General features: G+C 39.5%; 1 protein-coding gene and 1 long non-coding RNA gene across 4 annotated transcripts in view; one reads left to right on the top strand and one right to left on the bottom strand.

The window, feature by feature from the left end:
* Positions 1-20553, top strand: part of LOC138759531 (pseudokinase FAM20A-like) — a 48641-nt gene that overhangs the window by 4961 nt on the left and 23127 nt on the right. For 2 of the 3 annotated variants that reach the window (XM_069930111.1, XM_069930109.1), the window contains exons 2-5: positions 12921-13096; positions 15313-15363; positions 18046-18124; positions 20053-20145. In XM_069930111.1, coding sequence (XP_069786212.1) covers positions 12921-13096; positions 15313-15363; positions 18046-18124; positions 20053-20145 — 399 coding nt within the window. Of the gene's footprint in view, positions 1-11930; positions 11990-12920; positions 13097-15312; positions 15364-18045; positions 18125-20052; positions 20146-20553 lie in introns of those variants that run through there. The other variant, XM_069930110.1, reaches the window with a different exon arrangement.
* LOC138759533 (uncharacterized) lies at positions 8569-16309 on the bottom strand. The gene is made up of 3 exons (XR_011354901.1): positions 16184-16309; positions 12453-12544; positions 8569-10035 (listed from the first exon to the last, which is right to left on the bottom strand). It is a non-coding gene; the product is annotated as an uncharacterized lncRNA (long non-coding RNA).

Raw genomic sequence — 20553 nt, 5'->3', positions numbered from 1 at the left:
TACTGCAATATCACTTTTTTCCACTATATGCTAATTGTGAACGTTTATTATAAGCTGGGACAATCTATCTTTTATATTTATTATTTCTTTTAATTTAATTGTCGGTTGTGCACAACTGTGACACTTTCTGGGCTTAACTCAGTCCTGTATATCATTGCTTATTAATGCATGGAATCTTACTGGAAAACTACTAGTTGCACCCAGAATTGTTTTATCCAAAAAAGAGAATTGTCGAGAAAATACACAAAGGCCACTTGTGCAGAAGGAAATGCAAGCTAAGAGCAGGACTGAGATTTAATGCAGCTGAGAGAGAGGATGGTATTGGCATGTTGTATCTCATAGCTGTAGACAATGACTTCAATTTTGCATTCGTCAGAAAGGTGAAAGCCATTAGAACTACAACAATAAAGGGCATCTTGAGAATCTAGTTCCTCCAAATTGCACTGGTTATCCTCAACTTTGGAACGTTATACAATCCTGAGTTGATCTCAGGACGATGCATCTGCCTCAGAATTATGCTTCCATACCATCTTCTTGCATCGTCAAAGCTTCACTTGACTCCTCGTCGCCATCAGCTCTGCTGCTATTGAAACACACTTTCATTCTTTTTTGTTACTTTTGGCTTCTAGATGACCAGTACACTCCTGGATCGACTCTCTCATTCTGTCCTCTGTATCCAAAGTTATCCAAAATTCCACTTCTTGTATTTTAACCTGCACCAGATCCACTTGGCCCATCACCCCATGTTTGACTCTGATTTGAACAGTGCCTTGATTTGAAAAGTAACATTCTTACTTCCATGACTCTTGATAGCACCATTCCTCCATATCTGCCGTCTCCTCCAATTTCAGAGGTATCTGCACTCCCTCATCTCTGATCTGGTCATCCTGGTGCCTGCTCCCTCAGTAGCCTAGGCCCAAGCTCTGGAATTTCCTTCCTAAAGCTCTCCACTGTTTTACACCTCTTTTTGCCTTTAAAGCAGTTTGTCTTTCAAATCTAGCCTTTCAACCAAGCATTGTCACTGCCACTTGTTTTAGAATCTCTTTGTGATTTGACGTCAAATTTTTTTGACATTCCAGTGAAGTACAAAGAAACATTTCGCGACATCAACATAGAAAATGTAGTTGTATTTATCTTTCTTAGCATTGCTGTTCTATTTGTAATAATGCAATGGCATAAAATACTTGCATCAACAGAAGTAGTCCATTGTTAACAGATAATTTGATGCTCACTCGCTCAGTTTTTCCATTTATACTTGTTGGGTTTTGCATTTCCAATGGTTCACCATGGGAAATCTTCCAGCTATTATGAAGGCACACTGCTCCCAGCTGTCATTTCACTAAAGAGAAATGGAGAAGCTGGCTTTAGGCACCAAATTAATGTCATCTGGACTGAGTATTTATGCTATTAATGAGAAATTGGCTGCCAAATCTTTTATAACTCATTTTTTATAGATTGACTTTGCAAGATTTCTTTTTCAAGAAACTAAAATGAAAATCTTTTGTTGCGATTGTATTGAGCAATGAACGATTTTTTTAATATTAACTCAATTCGATTTCTCAAAAGAGTTGAAAGTATGAATAGAATCTCAAGATAGATTTTGAAAAATGCAACAATAGAAATTTCACCATGCGTTTTTTTTCTGTCGTGTGCATGAGATTGTGGGCTATTGGCCGCAGTAATGCAATTATTTGTTGACACTACATCAAAATTCTGGAGGAAACCTCTACATCTGTAGTGAAGAAGCAAGAGAATATCAGTGTTAGAATCACTAGATCCATTATACCTAACCTGTCAGGTGTGGAGATATTGAACCCATTCGATTTGAACAGGTAACCAGACCTTTCCCTTTACTTAATTCTAGGGGGAGCAATATTCAGGAACTGTGACGAATGAAAGAAGCCCATGAGAAAAGCAGCAAAAGACTCTCCAAAATCAATTAGCAAAAATCAAGGCCCTCAATAAATCTTAATTATCTCATCTTCCTGAATTCCTTAATTCCCAAATATCTATATATTAGTGTAATATATGCAGGCATTCCCTCTATTAAGAGAACTACTTTAGTGTAATTAAACATTCCAAGGTACTTCACAGAGTATTATGAAAGCGATATTTGAAACTGAAACCACATTAGGAAGGTGGCCAAAAGAATTCACAAGCATGAAAGGTAGAGTGATGAAATTAGCAAGTGGTCACAGGAGTTTACAGAAGAGAGAAGGATGAACCCATGAGAAGATTCTTTTTATTTTTACTAAATTTGATGAGTGTGTTTTGTACCACTTGAGTGAATTGCTTGCTCACCTGCTGTCCATTTAAGCCAGTGGTTTTCAAACTGCCCCCTAAACTCACATTCCACCTTAAGTAATTCCTATGCCACAGGGGCTCTGTGATTAGTAAGGGATTGCTTAAGGTAGGTATGTGAGTGGGAAGAAAAAGTTTGAAAACCACTGTTTTAATCGTACTTCCTTGACTCGTGATGTGCAGGGTTTCATAACTCCAAAGGAAATGGACCAATGACAGTTTTTCTCAAGCAAAATATTTCAAGTAACAATTGGGTCTAGAGCAGTGGTTCTCAAACTTCCCTTCCCACTCACATCCCATTTTAAGCAATCCCTTGCTAATCACAGAGCACTTGTGCATAGGGATTACTTAAAGTGGAATGTGAATTTAGGGGGCAGTTTGAAAACCACTGATTTAAACTATTTCATGGTCTTTTTCATTACTGATGTAAATCCATGAATTGGTTATGAAAGGTGAGCTCTTTTCAAATATACTTGTTAAATGTCTGTATATAAAATCTGTCATGTCATGGTAATGAATCCATTTGGATGAGTGAGAACCAACATCCTCCTTGTGTCTCAGAGAAACACATTTGTGTAAATTGAGCCCTTCTCCAAATGGTCACAGAACAAAATGATCCACACTTTTCAAACTACCCTTTTGAGGCAGATGTACCGTAAAATGGAAAATGGATCACAGGAAGCGAGGAGACCATTCAACCATTTACTTGGATCACAGGTTTATTTTTGACTTCAGTTTCATTTATAGTAAATCCCCTGGTATCTGGCGCCTCTGGGATTGATAGATGCCGGATAAGTGAGTTTATCACATGTTCGAGACTCACTCTTGAATTTCAGATAATAGGGCTTTTACTGTACTTTAGGAGTACATAGAACATGGAACAGTACAGCTGAGGAACAGTTCCTTCAGTGCCAAACATGATGCCAAATTAAACTAAATCTCTGCTGTTTGCACATGATACATATCCCTCTATTTGCTGCATTTTCTTATTTAAACCTAGAAGCCTCTTTAGGCCTTTTCACATTGACTGCCAATTTACCAGTTAGCCAACGAACCAGTTCAAAATAGCATTTTTTTGCGATTCACACTAGACCAATGTTAACCGGTTCTCTGAGCCCTTTTATACTTACCACCCAGCATCCCAGAGTGAAGGGCCGCCTATCCTGCAGCAGTGATATTCTGAATACCCCCTCCCTTTCACACTGGACTAACTGGTTCGCCTATTCAAAACAAATCACCTGCCTAGGTGGTTCATCCCCAGCGCAATCTGACGCCTGCGTGCCGGTTTGCGAGCGTTCACACTGGCACGTTAACCAGTAGATTGGTGGTTAATTACTGCGTTTAAAGGGCTGCGCTGGATGGGTCACGTCTCCAGAATGGAGGACCATCGCCTTCCCAAGATCGTGTTATATGGCGAGCTCTCCACTGGCCACCGTGACAGAGGTGCACCAAAGAAAAGGTACAAGGACTGCCTAAAGAAATCTCTTGGTGCCTGCCACATTGACCACCGCCAGTGGGCTGATAACGCCTCAAACCGTGCATCTTGGCGCCTCACAGTTTGGCGGGCAGCAACCTCCTTTGAAGAAGACCGCAGAGCCCACCTCACTGACAAAAGGCAAAGGAGGAAAAACCCAACACCCAACCCCAACCAACCAATTTTCCCCTGCAACCGCTGCAACCGTGTCTGCCTGTCCCGCATCGGACTTGTCAGCCACAAACGAGCCTGCAGCTGACGTGGACTTTTTACCCCCTCCATAAATCTTCGTCCGCGAAGCCAAGCCAAAGAAGAAAGAAAGAAAGGGCCAGTGTGAATTGGGCTTGTATTGCTACTATTGTATCTGCTTCCAACACCATTCCTGGCACCTATCTCTCTGTGCATTGTTTTAAAAAAAGACATTGCCCTGCTGTCTCTTTTAAACTTTCTCCCCTCACCTTACTTGCAGTGCATGTCGTCTAGTATGTGATATTTGACTCTCAGAAAATGATTCTGAATGTTTACTCTAACAATGCTTCTCATCAGTTTATAAAATTCTATCAATTAACCCCTCAGCCTTCAATGTCCCAGAGAAATCAGCCCACATTTGGTCAACCTCTCCTTCATGCTTATACATCCCCTGCTGTTCCCTATCCAAAGTTTCCACATCCTTCCCACATTGGTATGACCAGAATTGCTCGGAACATTTTTTTCTTCAATCCTTAGTTTTGATTTCCCTTCCCAACAAAACTCATGGATTGAATCAGCTTAATATTGTCATCTGAGATTGAAGCTTCAGAAGTTGCAATGCGGTTGCATTTTCATTTGAGTCAACTGTTCAACTCTGTACCAAACTCTTCTCCCACTACTTGAGTTTGTGCTTGAGGGGCCTGATTTGTGAATGAGATATTAAGACAACAGTCTTTTCATGTGGGCATAAAAGTCCCATGTCATTAGTTGAAGAGAGGCCCAATTCCCCCTGGTATTCTGTAAATCAAGCAAAGCAGACACTAAAATAAATTATTTCATTGATTTTTTTGGGGGGGGGGGGGGAGAATATTGAGATGTTGATTACATTTCCCTTTTTAAACAATTACCATTCTTCAGAAAGTATTGGCTACAGCATGCTGTAAAATACCTGGAGATTGCAAAAGGAGATAAATAACTTCAAATTCTGTAGGATTTCCTTGATCCATTTAGATGTGTAACAAGATTCCAGCCAGTCTTTCATTCAACAAACCCAAGCCATTGTTGCTAAGTATTGTTTAGATGAAAGAAGAAAACAAATGTTACTCTAAGCAGACATTGGATTATTGATAACCCTCTAATTAGGAACGAATTGAAATTCTTAAACCCACAATGAATCCTTCCTTCCTGAATCTAACCATGACACATCATTGAATGACCAAAGGAACTGCTCACACTATGCATTCATTCATGAAACAATATTTATTTATTTCTAGAGCTGAAATACTTGTCCTGCATATGTATTGTTTGTGTGTAATGTATGGCTGTGTATCTGCATGTTTTGCCCTGATGACTGGAGAACACTGTTTCACAGGGTTATACAATCAGTTGACAGTAAACTTAAACTCAATTCTGCAGACACATGTCATATCAACACATTGTTTGGGTTCTGCTGGGTGTGGTAATGTTATTGAATATTTACTCTCATATCCCACTGGCAATATCTCAAGTTCTCAGCAATAATGAAAAACAAACAATGATGAAAATCAGAAATATAAACAAAAAATGCTGAAAATACTCAGGAGGGAAAACAACATCTGTAGACAGAGAAACAGGGTTGATGTTTCAAGGTGAAGGCTTTCATCAAAACTGTTATCTTTCCACTTTTCAGAGATTCTGCCTGATTTACTGAGCCTGTGTTAATCCAATGTATTATATTTGAAGTGGGCGCAATAACTTCATTTTTCATCTCAATAAACACTTTAAAACAAACCATAACAGCCAAACCAACTTCCACATTGATAATTTATGGAAATCGGGACCCAAAGAATATAAATGGATGTAATAGCACGATTCAGAACCACTTAGAAACTAAAAGAACTGAACAGAAGATGGCATGGGAAAGTAAAGACCGAGATTACAAATTTTGACTCTACGTTGTTGTAAAATATGGTCAGCAGCTTATTTGAAATGATTGCAGACATTATCCATTACATTATAGGACCTCAGCAAGGCAAAATTACCCAGATGTTTTTGATACAAAATTAGAGCTGTTTATTTCCATTCCAGAAAATTATTTCAAAGGGATAAATGGACATAAATTGAAGGCCCTAGGTTTCCTATAATTATTAGATAATTACTATGTTAAACAATCACAGAAATTAGTGTTGGGGAATGAATGTTACCTTGTTGGTTGTTCACACAATAATTATACATTTCCTCTGAGTCTGGAAATCTTTGATGCCCTATGCAAGCTGCATGGAGCTCATTTTTTGTGAGCACAAAACTCTTCTATTGGCTAAATGCCTGGGAATTTTCTGCTTTTATGCCACGATTGCACCTGGAGGATGTTATATCCTCATGAACCTTGAAAGGGCTCCAAACTTTGACTGATGATTGCAGTTTACACAAGTGTTTTGGGGGAAAAAAATTGAACATTTAAAAAAAAAATCCCCTCATTTCCCCCCCCCCCCCCCCCACCCCACGCATACTCTCAACGACATGTCCCATAGGAAGATGACATGTCCCAGAAGAAACTGGAATGACAGTACAGTTAATTGAGTAGAATCAGTATGGCAAAAGAAGATGCCAATGAGTTCCAGAACAACTTTGATCAGATGACTAAACAGCACTCCTAATCGGTTTTCTGCCTGGATTATCCAGCAATCTTTCATTGCTTCCAGCAAGATTAACAATTCCTTCTGTGAAAAATTTGTAAGGTGCTGTCTGCCTGTGATTGAATGTAAAGTTCAGGGGCATATGGATACTGTGAAAAATACTCTAAAAATACACAATTTATTTATTTTTAATATCAAACAAATCTTCAGTAACTCATTGTAACTTGAGGCCAGCCTAAAGAAGTTGGAATTGGACAGGGCTTGCTGGGAATGAAGAGGTTAAGTTATCGTTAATGAATAAATCGCCTCTTGAACTTGCGAAGGATACTTTCCTTACAAATCAACCTATTCACAGTTAGGTTTCACATGATTAAAATCTTTCCCATTAAATAAAACACAGAACAGTACAGCACATAAATGAGCCAAACATCAGAATCAGAATTTATTTTACATTTTAAATTTAGTCATACAGCACAGTAACAGGCCCTTTCGGCCCATGAACCCATGCCACCCAAATACACCCAATCGACCTACGACCCGAATAGGTTTTTGAACGGTGTATAAAAAAAAATTAATAAGTGTAGAGGAGAGAAAAAGTGAAGTAGCATCTGTGTTTCATTGTCCATTCAGAAATCTGATGGCAGAGGGCCATTGGATGTTCATCTTCAGGCTCCTGTACCTCCTTGATGGTAGCAGTGAGAAGAGGGTCTGGTTTGAGTGATGAGGATGATAGGGGCTACTTTATTGTGCTCTTCTAGATGTCCTTAATGGAGTGAAGACTGATACCCATGATGGGGATGATCACCTCCATACCAGACAGTGATGCAACCAGTCAGAATGCTCTCCATGGTACACCTGTAGAAATTTGCAAGAGCCTTTGGTATCCCTAATCATCTCAAACACCTCATGAATTATAGATGCTGGTGAGCCTTCTTCATGAAGGCCCCAAAATAGATCTTCAGAGATGTTGACAACAAGGTATTTGAAGTTCTTTACCCTTTCCACTGTTGATCCCTCGATGAGGTCTGGTTTGTGTTCTACTGATTTCTTCTTCCTGAAGCCCACAATCCATCTCACTCCTGTCCGCTTCCTCATTGTCGTCTGTGAATCTGCTGATGGCCATGGTGTCATCGGCAATTTACTAGATGGCAATTGAATTGGGCCTAGCCACACAGTCGTGGGTGTAAAGAGAGCAGAGCAGTGGGCTAAGCATGAATCTTTGAGGTGCGCCTGTGTTGACTCCCACACTGTTACTGATCCACACTGACTGTGATCTTCCATTGAGGAAGTTCAGGATCCAGATGCAGTACTGAGGGCGTGAAAAGCTGAGCTGTAATCGATGCCATTACAGCTGTAATTGGTACCATTGAATTCTCATTTTCAAAGCAACCACAAAAAAGTGTACAGTTCACTGGGTAGTAAAGCATCAAAGTGACTTATAATGTTAGGATGCAATGGTCTGCAATCCCCGCCATACCTGGCGAGTATCTCATTGTTTCTAGCCTCCTTTAGAATTGCCTCTTTGCTGCTAAGATAGAACTTGGACATTCTAATCGAGATCTGGATCACCAGACAAACGCCATCGACTTCGCCCACAACAGGTGGCAAATCCTTTTGGCTGGGGTACTCACGGTATGTGCTGCGTGGGCTCACACTCTTCCAGACGGGTCCTATGAAGTTGGTGAGAGCCATTGCATATTCATTCAAGTTTGAAGGTGAGTTCCTGAATATATTCCTGCCCACCGATTCGAAGCAGTCCTGCAGGTGCTCCTCCACCTCCCTCGACCATACTTTCGCCGTCTTCACCACTGGTGCTGCGGTTCTCAGTCTCTGCTTGTATGTCGGGAGTGGAAGTACAGCCAGGTGATCTTGTTGTTAAATAATGTGACCATATGTCCTGGGTAAACTTGTACCTCTCACTTTGTTCGTTTTAGATTGGTCACAGTGTTTGAGCTACCAAAAGAAAATAGACACACATGCCGAGAGCAGTTCAGTTTACACAAATGTTTATTACAAATTCAAAAGCTGATTTCAAACTACAATATGCAAGCCCTTCCCAACTATACTTATCAATGCCTGGACTGGTCCCAACTGCCGAAGGAGGCAATGACTGCACACTTGTAGTAGGTTGTCAGGGCACCGGTAGCAGCTTCTCCACCTCCCCTGACCAGGACGTTGGCTGGACTCTAGAAGTTCTTCTTCTTACTGAGAGATGTTGCCACCTCTCGGAGAGTCTCCCACTTCAGCAGTGGGACCATGGCTTATATTACCCAAAAACTGCTTACCCAAGCATCTAATCCCAGCACAGCAAGAAAGAAAAGCGAGCAAGCTAGTATGCTAGGCTTCTATCGAATAACATAATTTTCGGCTTATCACTTTGAATACAATTTTGCATCAAGGCTAGGCCTCTGACAGTCTGTGACCCAAAACAAGCAGGAAGATTAAATGTTCTTGGTACACAGATATCCTTTCGTCGGATAACTGCATCTCTGGGCCCTCGGTAGAATTTAGCTTATGTCTGCTGATTCTAAAACACAAGCAGGTTCTCAGCCTTGCAAAACCAAGAGCAGCAAATTAAAAAACATGGTTAGAATCTTCCATTACACCATATTAAACTAAAATTTTGCTGCCTGCACATGATACGTGGCTTTCTACTCTCTAAATATCGATTTGCTGAAACAGAAGCTGGAATTAACCACACATTGTATTGAGAAATCTGATGAAGAAAATATTTTGGTCTGAGCAAACATGATAGATGCTTTGTAATGGTTCAAATGCCTTGTAATATTTTATCTTCAGTCTATTTGTATTGTATTACATTTGCACAATTAGTCTCCAAAAATCACTATTAGTGGTAAGACACCATCTTTTATTAACAAGGTAGCACCAAAATCAAGCATTTAAAATTCAAAGCTGTTCTTCATGTCTATCCATGACCATAACAATTGGACACATTAACAACAATGAGAAACACTAAAGAAACCAATGCACAATGATGTCGCTAGTGGAGCTGATGTCTCACAACTCTGGTGACCTGGGTTCAGTCCTGACATCTGCTGCTGTCAGATTCGGATTTATTGTTAGAATACGTACAGGATATCACATACAAACCTGAGATTCTTTTTCCTGCAGGCAAGGCAAAATTACCATTTATTGGCAGTGCAACAAAAAAAACTGATTCAACATATGCATGTAAACAAATAAATAAATGAAAACAAAATGCAATACAGATAGGGAGAAAAAAAATCAATGAAGTGCAAAAATAAGAGTCCTTAAATGAGTTCCTGATTGAGTGTGTTGTTGAGGAGTCTGATGGTGGAGGGGTAGCAGCTGTTTCTGAATCTGGTGGCACCGTATGCTTCTGTCCACGTGGAATTAGAATGTTCTCCTGTGTCTATGTGGAAATTCTTCTGGTACTCTCCATTCCAAAACTGTGTAGTTGATAGGTTAACAAGCCTACAGATGATAGGAAATGTAGGGAAAAATAAAATGGATTATGATAGGATTAGTGTAAAGATGGGTGTTGGATGGTGGATGCGAACTCAGTGAACCACCATCTTGAAATGCCATAGCCTTGGAAGGATACACACAACTGCTCGTTGTGAATCCATATCGTTGCAGTCAGATACTTCAGGCTGCCAGGCAACCCTTCTTTGGACAGCAGAATAGGATCCTCTGAAATCTGAACCCCAGCCAGAAAAGAGCAGCAACATTATTCTCTTTGTCCCGTTAAACATGAGCTGCCAACAGATTTGATGTGGATCAGGACCATCCATTGTTTAAGCAATAAACCAATCTTTTTTTAATAATTTATTCATAAGATGTGGATTGCATTGGTCATAGCATATTAATTGCACATCCCTAATTGTCTCTGAATTAAAGAGGAAGTTTAAGAGTTAACCACATTGGAGTCACATTTGGGTCAATTATAAGAATGGCAGGTTTCCTTCCCTAAACGACATTAACCATATAACCATTTACGGAGCGGAAACAGGTCATGTTGGCCTTTCAAGTCCGCACCGGTTCACTAGAACAACTCCACTAGCTCAAACCTCCCGCTCACCGCCACGTGATGTTCAGGTTGAAATTTTTTGATGCATTCTTGGACCAAATTGATTTTTATAATAAGTCAGAAGTATCCCATTGTCTACGACTGAAATTATGTTTTCATTTATCTAATAATTTCAATTTAACTTCCCCAGATGTTAATAATCCCTCTAAATTAATCATTTTATGTCCATGCCCCTGCCAGTGAGATACCTTGTGAGTAAGGCCCCAGTGCAATGGTTACAAGCTTCAACCTAGTTCATGCAACAGTACCTCAGAGTGGATTAAAATTTTAAAATTTAATTGACATTCAAATTAATTAAAATTCAAAATATAATTGACAGTCATGGGTATGAGTTCATTTTGTCTCAGAGGTGTTTTGATGACAGTCCCATTTTCAGTCCAAAACTTCCATGAGTCTCACACCATATTTAATCAAATCCTTTAAACAACAAGATTCTGGTATCTTCCAGAATATCTAAAATATACATCTGAAATCTGCTTCAGATGTGGTTTAGAGGACGACTCCTTCTCGCACTCTACCTGGCTTCGTACAAAGGTGAGGCCCTTTTGCTTCGAGCTCTGTGATACCTTGACTAAGTTCACAGGAGTCTCCTTCCCATTAGATCCTGAGCTTTGCTTCCTGGGGAATTTCACGAGTGTCAGTAGATTTTTTTTAACTCCTTTCCAAATTCAATTTGTAGAAATCACTTTATGTGTGGCCAGGAAATACATAACCTTGACATGGCAAATCTGATTCCCCTCTCCTCGTAGATGGATGGTCTTTTGCAATGAACAGTCGTATTTTTCCTCTTGAAAAGATCACACATAATCTTAGAAAAGGATTCAACACCTTTCTGAAAATTTGGCAGCCTTACCTAGAATATATAGGCACTTCACTGACGTCTCCATATGATCATTTCTGGTCAGCCAGAATGGATATAACATGTTATTACCACGTCTCTCTGTGTTTCACTGGACGCATTGACTGTTTTGTTTCCTTCTTTTTCTTTGTTTAATAGGGTAGGGAAGAGGGGTTTCTTTGGTGTTTTGTGTTTTGTATAATTGTTAAATATATTTAAAAGTGAAAATAAAATATAATATATTTAAAAAAAACAGGAGTTTTTTCCTCTGGGTTTAACCTGAACCAAAGAACAACATTTCTCAATAAGTGGATTTTGCATAAATGTCTATCAGGATTTTATTCTTGGTCATTACTGAGCAATTGCTTTAAGTATTTATGGGTGTTTCATTTTGGCTCAATGTAATCATTTTAACTAATAATAAGATTTTAAAATATCATTGCAGTCGGAGAAGCAATGGATAGGAGATTGCAGCGATTTCAGCTGGAAACGCTTTTAATGTATGTAGAAAATGGAAAAGTACAGCACAGGAACATACCCTTTGGGGTCCCCCATACCAGTGCCAACCATGATGCCAATCTAAACTCATCCCATTTCCTTTAACTTTCCCTCTCTCGCCTTAACCCTATACCCTCTACTGTTTGACATTTCTCCCTGGGGAAAAAGACCGATCATCTACTTTATCTCCGCCTCTTGTCATTTTAGGTATGTCTACCATTTTCCCCTCAGCTTCCCAAGCTCCAAAAAGATAATCGAGGTTTATTCAACCTCTCCTTATGGTAATGCTCTCTAAATTAGACAACATGCTAGCGAACCTCTTCTACAGTCTCTCCAAGGCCTCCATATCCTTTCTATAATATGTGACCAGAACTGCATACAAACCTCCAATCTGGCCTAAAATGACTTCTCAACTTTTGTACTTAATGCCATGAAATGATGAAGGCAAATATACTGTACACCTACCATGTGTTGGCACTTTTGAGGAGTTATGGACTTGCATCTGCAGTGGTCCTGGAAGTTACTCAGGGAATCATGGATTTTCACCTGTAGTAGTCCTAGGAAAGAAAAAAATTCAGCCCTGCTTTTTACTACTGTCTTCCCATTGAAAAAAATCCTTGATGCTTGTTAATCCTACTTTCACCTATAAGAAAATATCTTGCTAACAATATTAATAATTTTCTTTCATCTGGAAATCTGCATATAGCTCTGGGCTGTCCTCCATTTATCATGAGATTTTAATCTTCTAAATCCTAATTGCTGATCCCTGTTGTTTGGTCGATTTTACAGCAATATACAACCAGTGCTTTAATAAAATTCCATCAGCTCTCAAACGGAGGCCGGTTTGTGGTTTTATGAAGCTTTTGGCACTGTCGGACGATGTACTGTCATCATTAACTTTAATGTGTTTTCTTTTACATGCTATACATGAAGAAAACTGACACGAACTGGGAATGTAACAGGTCGATTGTACAACTCTAAGGATTACCTGACTTCCAATTGGCTAAAGTTTCACTTAGCGATCGATCGCTATGCACTGTACCCCCGATCTGAAACCTTTCTGGATCTTTTGCTTGAAGATTTGGCCATTCTTGACATCAGAGAAGTAGGTAAGAATTCACAATACTACTACAGATGTAGACAGATATTTTCTGACTATGCTTGCTTTGAATTGCACCTCAGAACACCATTTTGAGAATGAATGACACAGCAGCAAATTACATGATCCACCCAGTTTACACTCTTCCTAACCTAACCTCTGGTTGGTTCCAATGTTATGCTGCCACACTATCCAATGGCAAAAACTTTCATTCAATCAGGAAACATCTTTTGCCTGCTTGAGTTTATCCTGTTAGGGCTAAAGCTACATTTGCAGGACTCTTCTGGATCAGTCCTTGAAGACATGATACTGAACCATCCTCCCACACCTTTCCTTTCCCCACCCAAACACATTGCTTTGGAGAGACTGAGCACTATTCTGACTTCCCATTGGGCCAATAGATTGCCCCACCGTTCACCCAATCAAAAGGCAGGGTGCTCATCGGGGGCTCGGAATGCGCATCTTAAATAGGCAGAGCCATGGAGGTGAACCACCTGGCCCAGGGAAAACATGAGGCACTTTGACACATCCACTGAACAGCAGAAAATTTCTGCTCCGATGGCAGTGTAAACATGTCGGGACGGAGTTCTTATTGCCGATTCCATCCCGTAATTTTTACACTCGTACCCCTACACTTTTTTTTTTTACTGAGTAGTCACTCTGTAAAAAGTTTCTGGGTGTCTATATAAAGACATTTGATCTTGCTCAGTCAGCAAGGAGAAACATAACATTTCATTGGAAAACTCTGACTTTAAATCTCTCTCCACCCTGAGCATCCCTGGATTAAATTGGTAATTGACTGTGTGTGTGTCCTGCTGCAAGTGGAAAATTTCAATGTTTCTGTGAGTCACAATTTCAGAGACAGTTGGAAGCTTTAATAAAAACTGAGAGAGGATGAGTGAATATATGATGAGATTAGCTCATTATAAAAACTTACTGTGATGTTTATACAAGTTTTAAAGCAAACCTTTGGTGACCAAATCTACAGTGAAAAGTAATTAATTTTGTCATAACTAGAACATGATCACACTCTTGATGGCGATTGTTCCCACAAATAAAGAAAACCATCATTAGGGGTTTAAGTTGGTTGGGGTATTTGGGTGGCACAGGCTGGAACGCCTGTTACTGTGCTTTTTGTCTAAATTTAAAATTTAATTTCAATTTAAACATTTAATAGGGAAGATTTAATCACAATAGATGTCACTGGCAAAGCTACTCTGAATTATTAACAGCTCGTTCGGAAACTTTCAGACCTCCATAATAATCCATAAAACTATGAGGGCCTTTGGAAATCGATCAAGATTCAAAATGTGAACTTAGGGACAAGAGTAATGATTTGTTGATTGAATAAAGTTACTGATTACCTGGTGAATGCAGACCTCAACAAATTGGTTTGATCTAAATTCAACCAAAGCAAACTGATTACTAATAAGCCCATGATTTTGTGTGTTGTTTAATATTTGAAAAAAAATGTATCTGACTAGCTTTGCCTGTCAATATCTTAATGCATACTCAATGGCTTCATCAGTGATCATTTGACATTCCAAGCCAAAACCCGCAGATTCTTGGAATCTGAAATGAAACACAGAAAAAGCTACAAGAAGTTAGGCGGTATAAATAAAGAGAGCGAGACCGTTAACGTATCTCATTAATGAGCTTTCATCAGAAGTAAAGATCCTCATTTTTAAAAAATTGCTGACTTTAAACGTTAACTCAGTTCCTCGCTTAGATCCTGTCTCATCTCCTGAGCTTCCAACAAATTCTATTCATTCATGTTGGCAAATGGATGGTGAAGTAGATTATTAAAGTAACAAATATGTTCTGAAATGTGACAATCACAGGCCTGTAATTATTTGTCTAATCATTGCTGTCATTTTGAAATAAAAGTATCACATTTGTTGTCCTCCAATCATCTTGCACTTCACTTTTGGCTAGTGAAAATCTTGCCGTCTCTATCAGGGCCCCAGCAACCCGAGATGTATTGCATCAACCCTCTGTAGGTTTATCTACATTTAAGTTGCAAGAGATAAGCAACTGTTTAATGATTGCATGTTCTGGAATTTCACCAACCCTCTTCCTGAATTCTCCACCTACAATATCCTTCCCCTTGGTGAATATTGAGGAGACGCATCCATTTAAGCCTCTCTCCATTCTCTGGTTTCCCATAAGAGTTGTTCATGGGATTTCTGCTTTCATTTATAAACTTTTTTTTAACATATTTTGTAGATTATACATATGATGAAAAGGCTCTGAAGGGGAGATGCAACTGTAAAGAAGGTAGGAAAGCATTTAACATCCTGAACGTATTTCTTTAATTTCCAGAAGTAACATTGACCTGGCAGCAACCTCACATTCTTGTTTGATTTTTGGTTTAACAGAAGATATAAAATAATAACATTCTAATTTTCATTAATAAACATATTCCTTTACAAGTGACTGGATTTTGTTTTAAACCTCAGGACTAGATGATGTAATTGGGAAAGTCGTTTGTGATGCTTTGAATTTGGACACCCGCCTCACCCTTTTCCTTGGGCTGGTTTAAAGTAAACTGTGCAGCTGGCTCAAACTGAGGGAAGGGGAAGTGTGAGTCAAGAGAACTGAGAAGGAGCAACTCGACTTTGTGTTACTTGTGGTTGGAGTTCTCTGGTACGATCAGAACTGCTATAGCTTTTTCACATTCAGCTACGTTAAGTCAGTCTGTTGACAACTTGTTCAACCAGCTCCTTGTGAATGAGCTTTTGTTTAAAACATTTGGCTCCGTGACTTGATCACTGCAAGTCATCACAGATTGCATTAAACTCGGTTTAATAGTAGTCTGTAGCGTGTTTGTTTACTGTAAATATATAGCATTTTGTTTCCACCCACACAGGTGAGGTTTTCTTGACAGAAGGAAATAAACACTTCTATTGCTGATAAAGTGGTGTTTGTCTCAAAGGGAAGTGGACTTTGTGCCCAAACTCCCCCAGATCAGATTTTTGATTCGATCTATAAAAACTGGAGCCAAAACTGCCTGTGTGGGTCCATGTATTTCCCAACATTGGGTGAATTAAATGGACTAAGTACCTCGTATAACCCTTCTATTATGGTTAAATCTTACCGAACAATAGGGCAAGAGTAGAGACAACGACTCGTCTGGGTGATTTGAGGTGTGACATTGGTTTCTTTCGTAGAAAATGGTTTCAGTTCAAACTAAATTCAGTCCATGGTTGGATGAAGTTTGGAAAAATTGTTGAACAACCAGTTAGATAATATAGCCAATCCTAATAACCTTGCATGTTTCAATAAAGCCATGTCTCATTGGTTCAATCTGCTTAATCTTTAATCAAAATAATCTTCGTATTTGGAATCAAACTAATGAACCTCCTCCCTGATGGCTCCAAAGCAACCATTTCCTTCCTTCAATAAGAACCACACGACGTTCTTATTTTCTATTAATAATGATGGACATCTCATTATTCATAATAATTAATTGCAGTCTCTGCATGACGGCTTTCTGTCATTCTTCTACCAGGGCATCCAGATATTTCTGAACAGCAACATTTAAACATCTTGCATCATTTTAAGTAATATTCTGTTTTTCTATTCTTCCTACCAAAGTTGGTATTCCAAGAGTATGTTTCACCTATGGTTGAAGATTAACCGTTTTGCCCACGCAGTTAATCTATTAATGTCCTTTGTAAAATTTTGGGTGCCTTCCTCACTACTTACTTTCCCATCTACTTTGATATCTTCAATAAATGTTTATACAATACACCAGTGCCTTTCTCTAAGACCTTGTATTGTTAATGCCTGAGGCCCATCGCTATTCATGTGATACCTGAACATGGATCATATATCACTACTCCCTGCTTTTCATTAGTTAACTAATTCTCCATCCATGCCAATATTACTCTCCATACCATGAACCCAGATCTTTCTATGCACCTTGGAAATCCAAACACATAGCATCTACTGGTTCCCCACCCTGTGATTTACATCCTCAATGAACAACCATATTTTCCCAACATGATTTCCCCTTCATAAAATAGAACGGATGATACAATTAGTTTTCACATCTGGTAAAGAGTGAGCAGAGCTTCTAACTCAGTAGGCTGTTGAATTTGACTCTCAGTGTATCTTTGAACATGATATTAGCATGTCTTGTCATATTATCTCCCCATCTGTATATTTTTCCTTAGTTCTGTCATTACACAAGTGAAATTAAATGCTATTGAGGAGCACAAAGGATAAAGATTATGTATCAAGATCAAATTGAAGCTATGTATACTTTAAGTATATCCATGGTTGATAAAGCTTTCATTTTGAAACCAAAAATATATTATAACCATCGTGCTATTGTGGCTTTGTAGGATACCGGATAGGTTTTTTCCCGTTCTAAAAATGGGCGGCACAGTTGGCATAGCGGTTAGTGCAACGCCTTCACGATCGGGACCGGACCAGGGTCTGTAAGGAGTTTGCACGTTCTCCCGGTGTCTGTGTGGGTTTTCTTCCGGGGGCTCCAGTTTCCTCCCACCGTTCAAAATGTACCGAGGATGCAGCCTAATGGGGTGTAAATTGGGCGGCACGGACTTGTGGCCGAAATGGCCTGTTACGTGCTGTATATCTAAATTTTAAAAAAAGCACAGAAAACAGTTTCTGCAAAACATTTATACTTGGCTTAACTGTTTCGGATTCATTCTGCAGAAACTGTAATTTCCCTCAATACAAGAATTATAGTTATAATTAAAGAATGAGAGACAGAAAATGTAGATTTCTCACAAAAATAGAGTGTTTCCTTTCATTATAAAACCCAAAGTGGTACCTCTGTTAGGAAGCCACAGAACTTGCCAAATTTCCTTTCAGAATTATGCTTTGATTTGGATGATGTGTTCCATCTGACTGAGCTATCCTTCTGAGATTTGGGTATGTTAAAGGGATACAATTTCAACTGTAAAGCTTTACTTCATTTTTCTCCATAAGTTGTGAAGCCAAGTGGAGTCCACCTGAAAGTTCTGTTAAAATTTCAAGATTTTGGAAAAGCAATCTTCAAACCTATGAGGTAGGTTACTTTACCAACCTGCTTGTGGTTTTTTTTTTCTCTTTTTTCTCTCTTTGACGGTAAGAGGCAATTCTTGCCAGTGGCGAATCTGTCTGCCTTGCAGCAGGAAAAAAGAAATAGGACACCGTTTTATTACTCAAATAATAAATTGGATCTTGAATCAGTAAAAAAACTTATTCACAGTAAAAATCGTAGATTAGGTGACCGGTTTGCTGAACACCTACACTCTGTCTAAACTTCCTGTTGTCAACCATTTTAACTCCCCAACTCATTCCTCCAATTATATGTCTTTCCTTGGCTGCATCCACTGTCAGGGTGAGACCAATCGTAAACTTAAGGAACAACGCATCATATTCCACCTGGACAGCCTTAAACCTAACGGGATGAACAATTATTTTTTTTTCTAATTATAAGTAACCCCATTGGATTCCATTTTTGCCATCCCTTCTTTACTTAACCTTGCACTTAATTTTCTCCCCCTCTTTCTAATGATTTCTCCGTCTGCCTGTCTCTCCACTTCTCATACCTTTTGACCTATCACCTCTAGGTCCTCCCAAAGCTTCTTTTCCCCCCTTCATATACATCATTTCACCCCTTCTCTCTCATCTTAATAGAATTCAGATACAAATTGTACCTGACCCACTGAGTTCCTCCAACAATCTTTGTGCACTCAACATTCCAGCATCTGTATAGTTTGTAATTTTTTTCTCTAACACATTCCTTTCAATGCCTCAACTGAGAATCAGCATCTCCATCTGTTGAGGGCTCCTGCTGTGCTACATTAACTATGGGTTTTTTCTGCTCCATTCACTGTCATAAGACTTTTTGCCTAAGAAATGGTAATGCTACATAAAGCTGATACAAGTACCCCCTTGGAAGGTATAAGTGGCATACACAACTGCACTTCTAGACAAAGAGTAAACATTGTGAAAGGCATCATTTAAATCATCCATCTCGGATTTTTGCTTGCATTTATTTGGAAATCAGTAGAACTTTTTGTGGAAATTCTACTTTAGGGGCCTCTTCACATACATGATACTGTAAACTGAGATCTTCTGTTGTACTGAGATCTTCTGTCAGCCTCTCATGAGTCTCCATATTGATGTGCAACTATTCTCAAGTTTAAGGAAAAGATTCCACAACCTCTTTACCATGCAGAACTGGACAACTGTTACACACTGTTACGCACAGGCGTAGGATAAAGAAAATGTACAAAAACTGCAAGATTATTCACAAATCACTCGCTTATCCTAAATGATAGGGCCTGGCAACAAGGGGGAGCCATTGTGGACATTGCCCTCCCCCCAAATGAGGTATGGTGACCCCTCCCCACCTACTCATGGTAATTGCTCCCCCCCCATGAGGTGTTGTGACTCCCCCTCCCCATCACTAGTCTCCACGCAATATAAGCAGCACGTTTGTCTGTAATGTCAGAGGGAGGGAGAAGTGCACGGAGGAGGTTCATGGTAGGTAGGTAAGCACTACCACTACCCCTGCCCCCTGAACGAGTTTTCAAGTGTTGGATTGTGACCCCTGTGGTTACCCTAATGCCCCCCCCCATTAGACTTGTTCTGATGCCGACCCCAATTATAGACATGAGGTTGATGTAGATATATGCAAGGATTCGGAACATCATGTCACATTGTATCAACAGCCATCTAAATTCATACCCTCAAAATAATGAATGATGTAGCTTTTGGGCTCCTGAAGCAGCCCAAGTATTAGGCAAGCAGGTAGTAAATTTTGAGAAAGTGATCACCTCTGCAGCCAGCCACGCAGGAGGCTGTATGAGGAGTGGCCAAGGAACGAGATGGGAAGGAGCAACTGAAGAACTAAGGAAAGTGAGTTGTCACCATTTGTAATCTCCAAGGCATATCATCCTGTTGAAAGACACATGCCACTAAGTGTTCTGTTTGTTTCCCCCCCAGACAGAAGCGAGACGAGGAGACTCCAGGAGATGTGTTTTACTTCGTTGATATTCAAAGGCATAATGCAGAAATAGCTGCATTTCATCTGGACAGGTAAGGCCTCAGCTTATCCTGTGTGAGAAATATAAAGTCCGAGAGGCAGAAAGATAATTGTAAATTTGCAAAAGGATAAATTTTTGCTAAATTTCTGTGATTCGGTGTGATTAAAAACTAAGTGATCTAAATATATTTACACATGTAACCAAATGAATGGAGAAGTGATTTTAGTTTCATTTCCAAAAAGATAACTGAGGAATGAGAAGTCTATGAAGATGCTGCATTTATTGGTTCCACATTATCCATTCACAGGAGTAGCTCGTGACCATCGTTTACTCTCCATTCTGTTCCCAGGGCAGTGGAATTGAAATGGCATTCGCCCTTGATACAAAATGTGCTCAGAGGACTACAGCTGGCCTTTTACTTCCTCTCTCCTTTGTTAGTTTACAATATTGTAATCCTCCA

The sequence above is a fragment of the Narcine bancroftii genome, chromosome 3 (genome assembly GCF_036971445.1).
Source record: "Narcine bancroftii isolate sNarBan1 chromosome 3, sNarBan1.hap1, whole genome shotgun sequence".
NCBI lineage: Eukaryota > Metazoa > Chordata > Chondrichthyes > Torpediniformes > Narcinidae > Narcine > Narcine bancroftii.
Note: the sequence above shows the minus strand (reverse complement) of the source record. Positions and strands in the feature narration are given on the sequence as shown.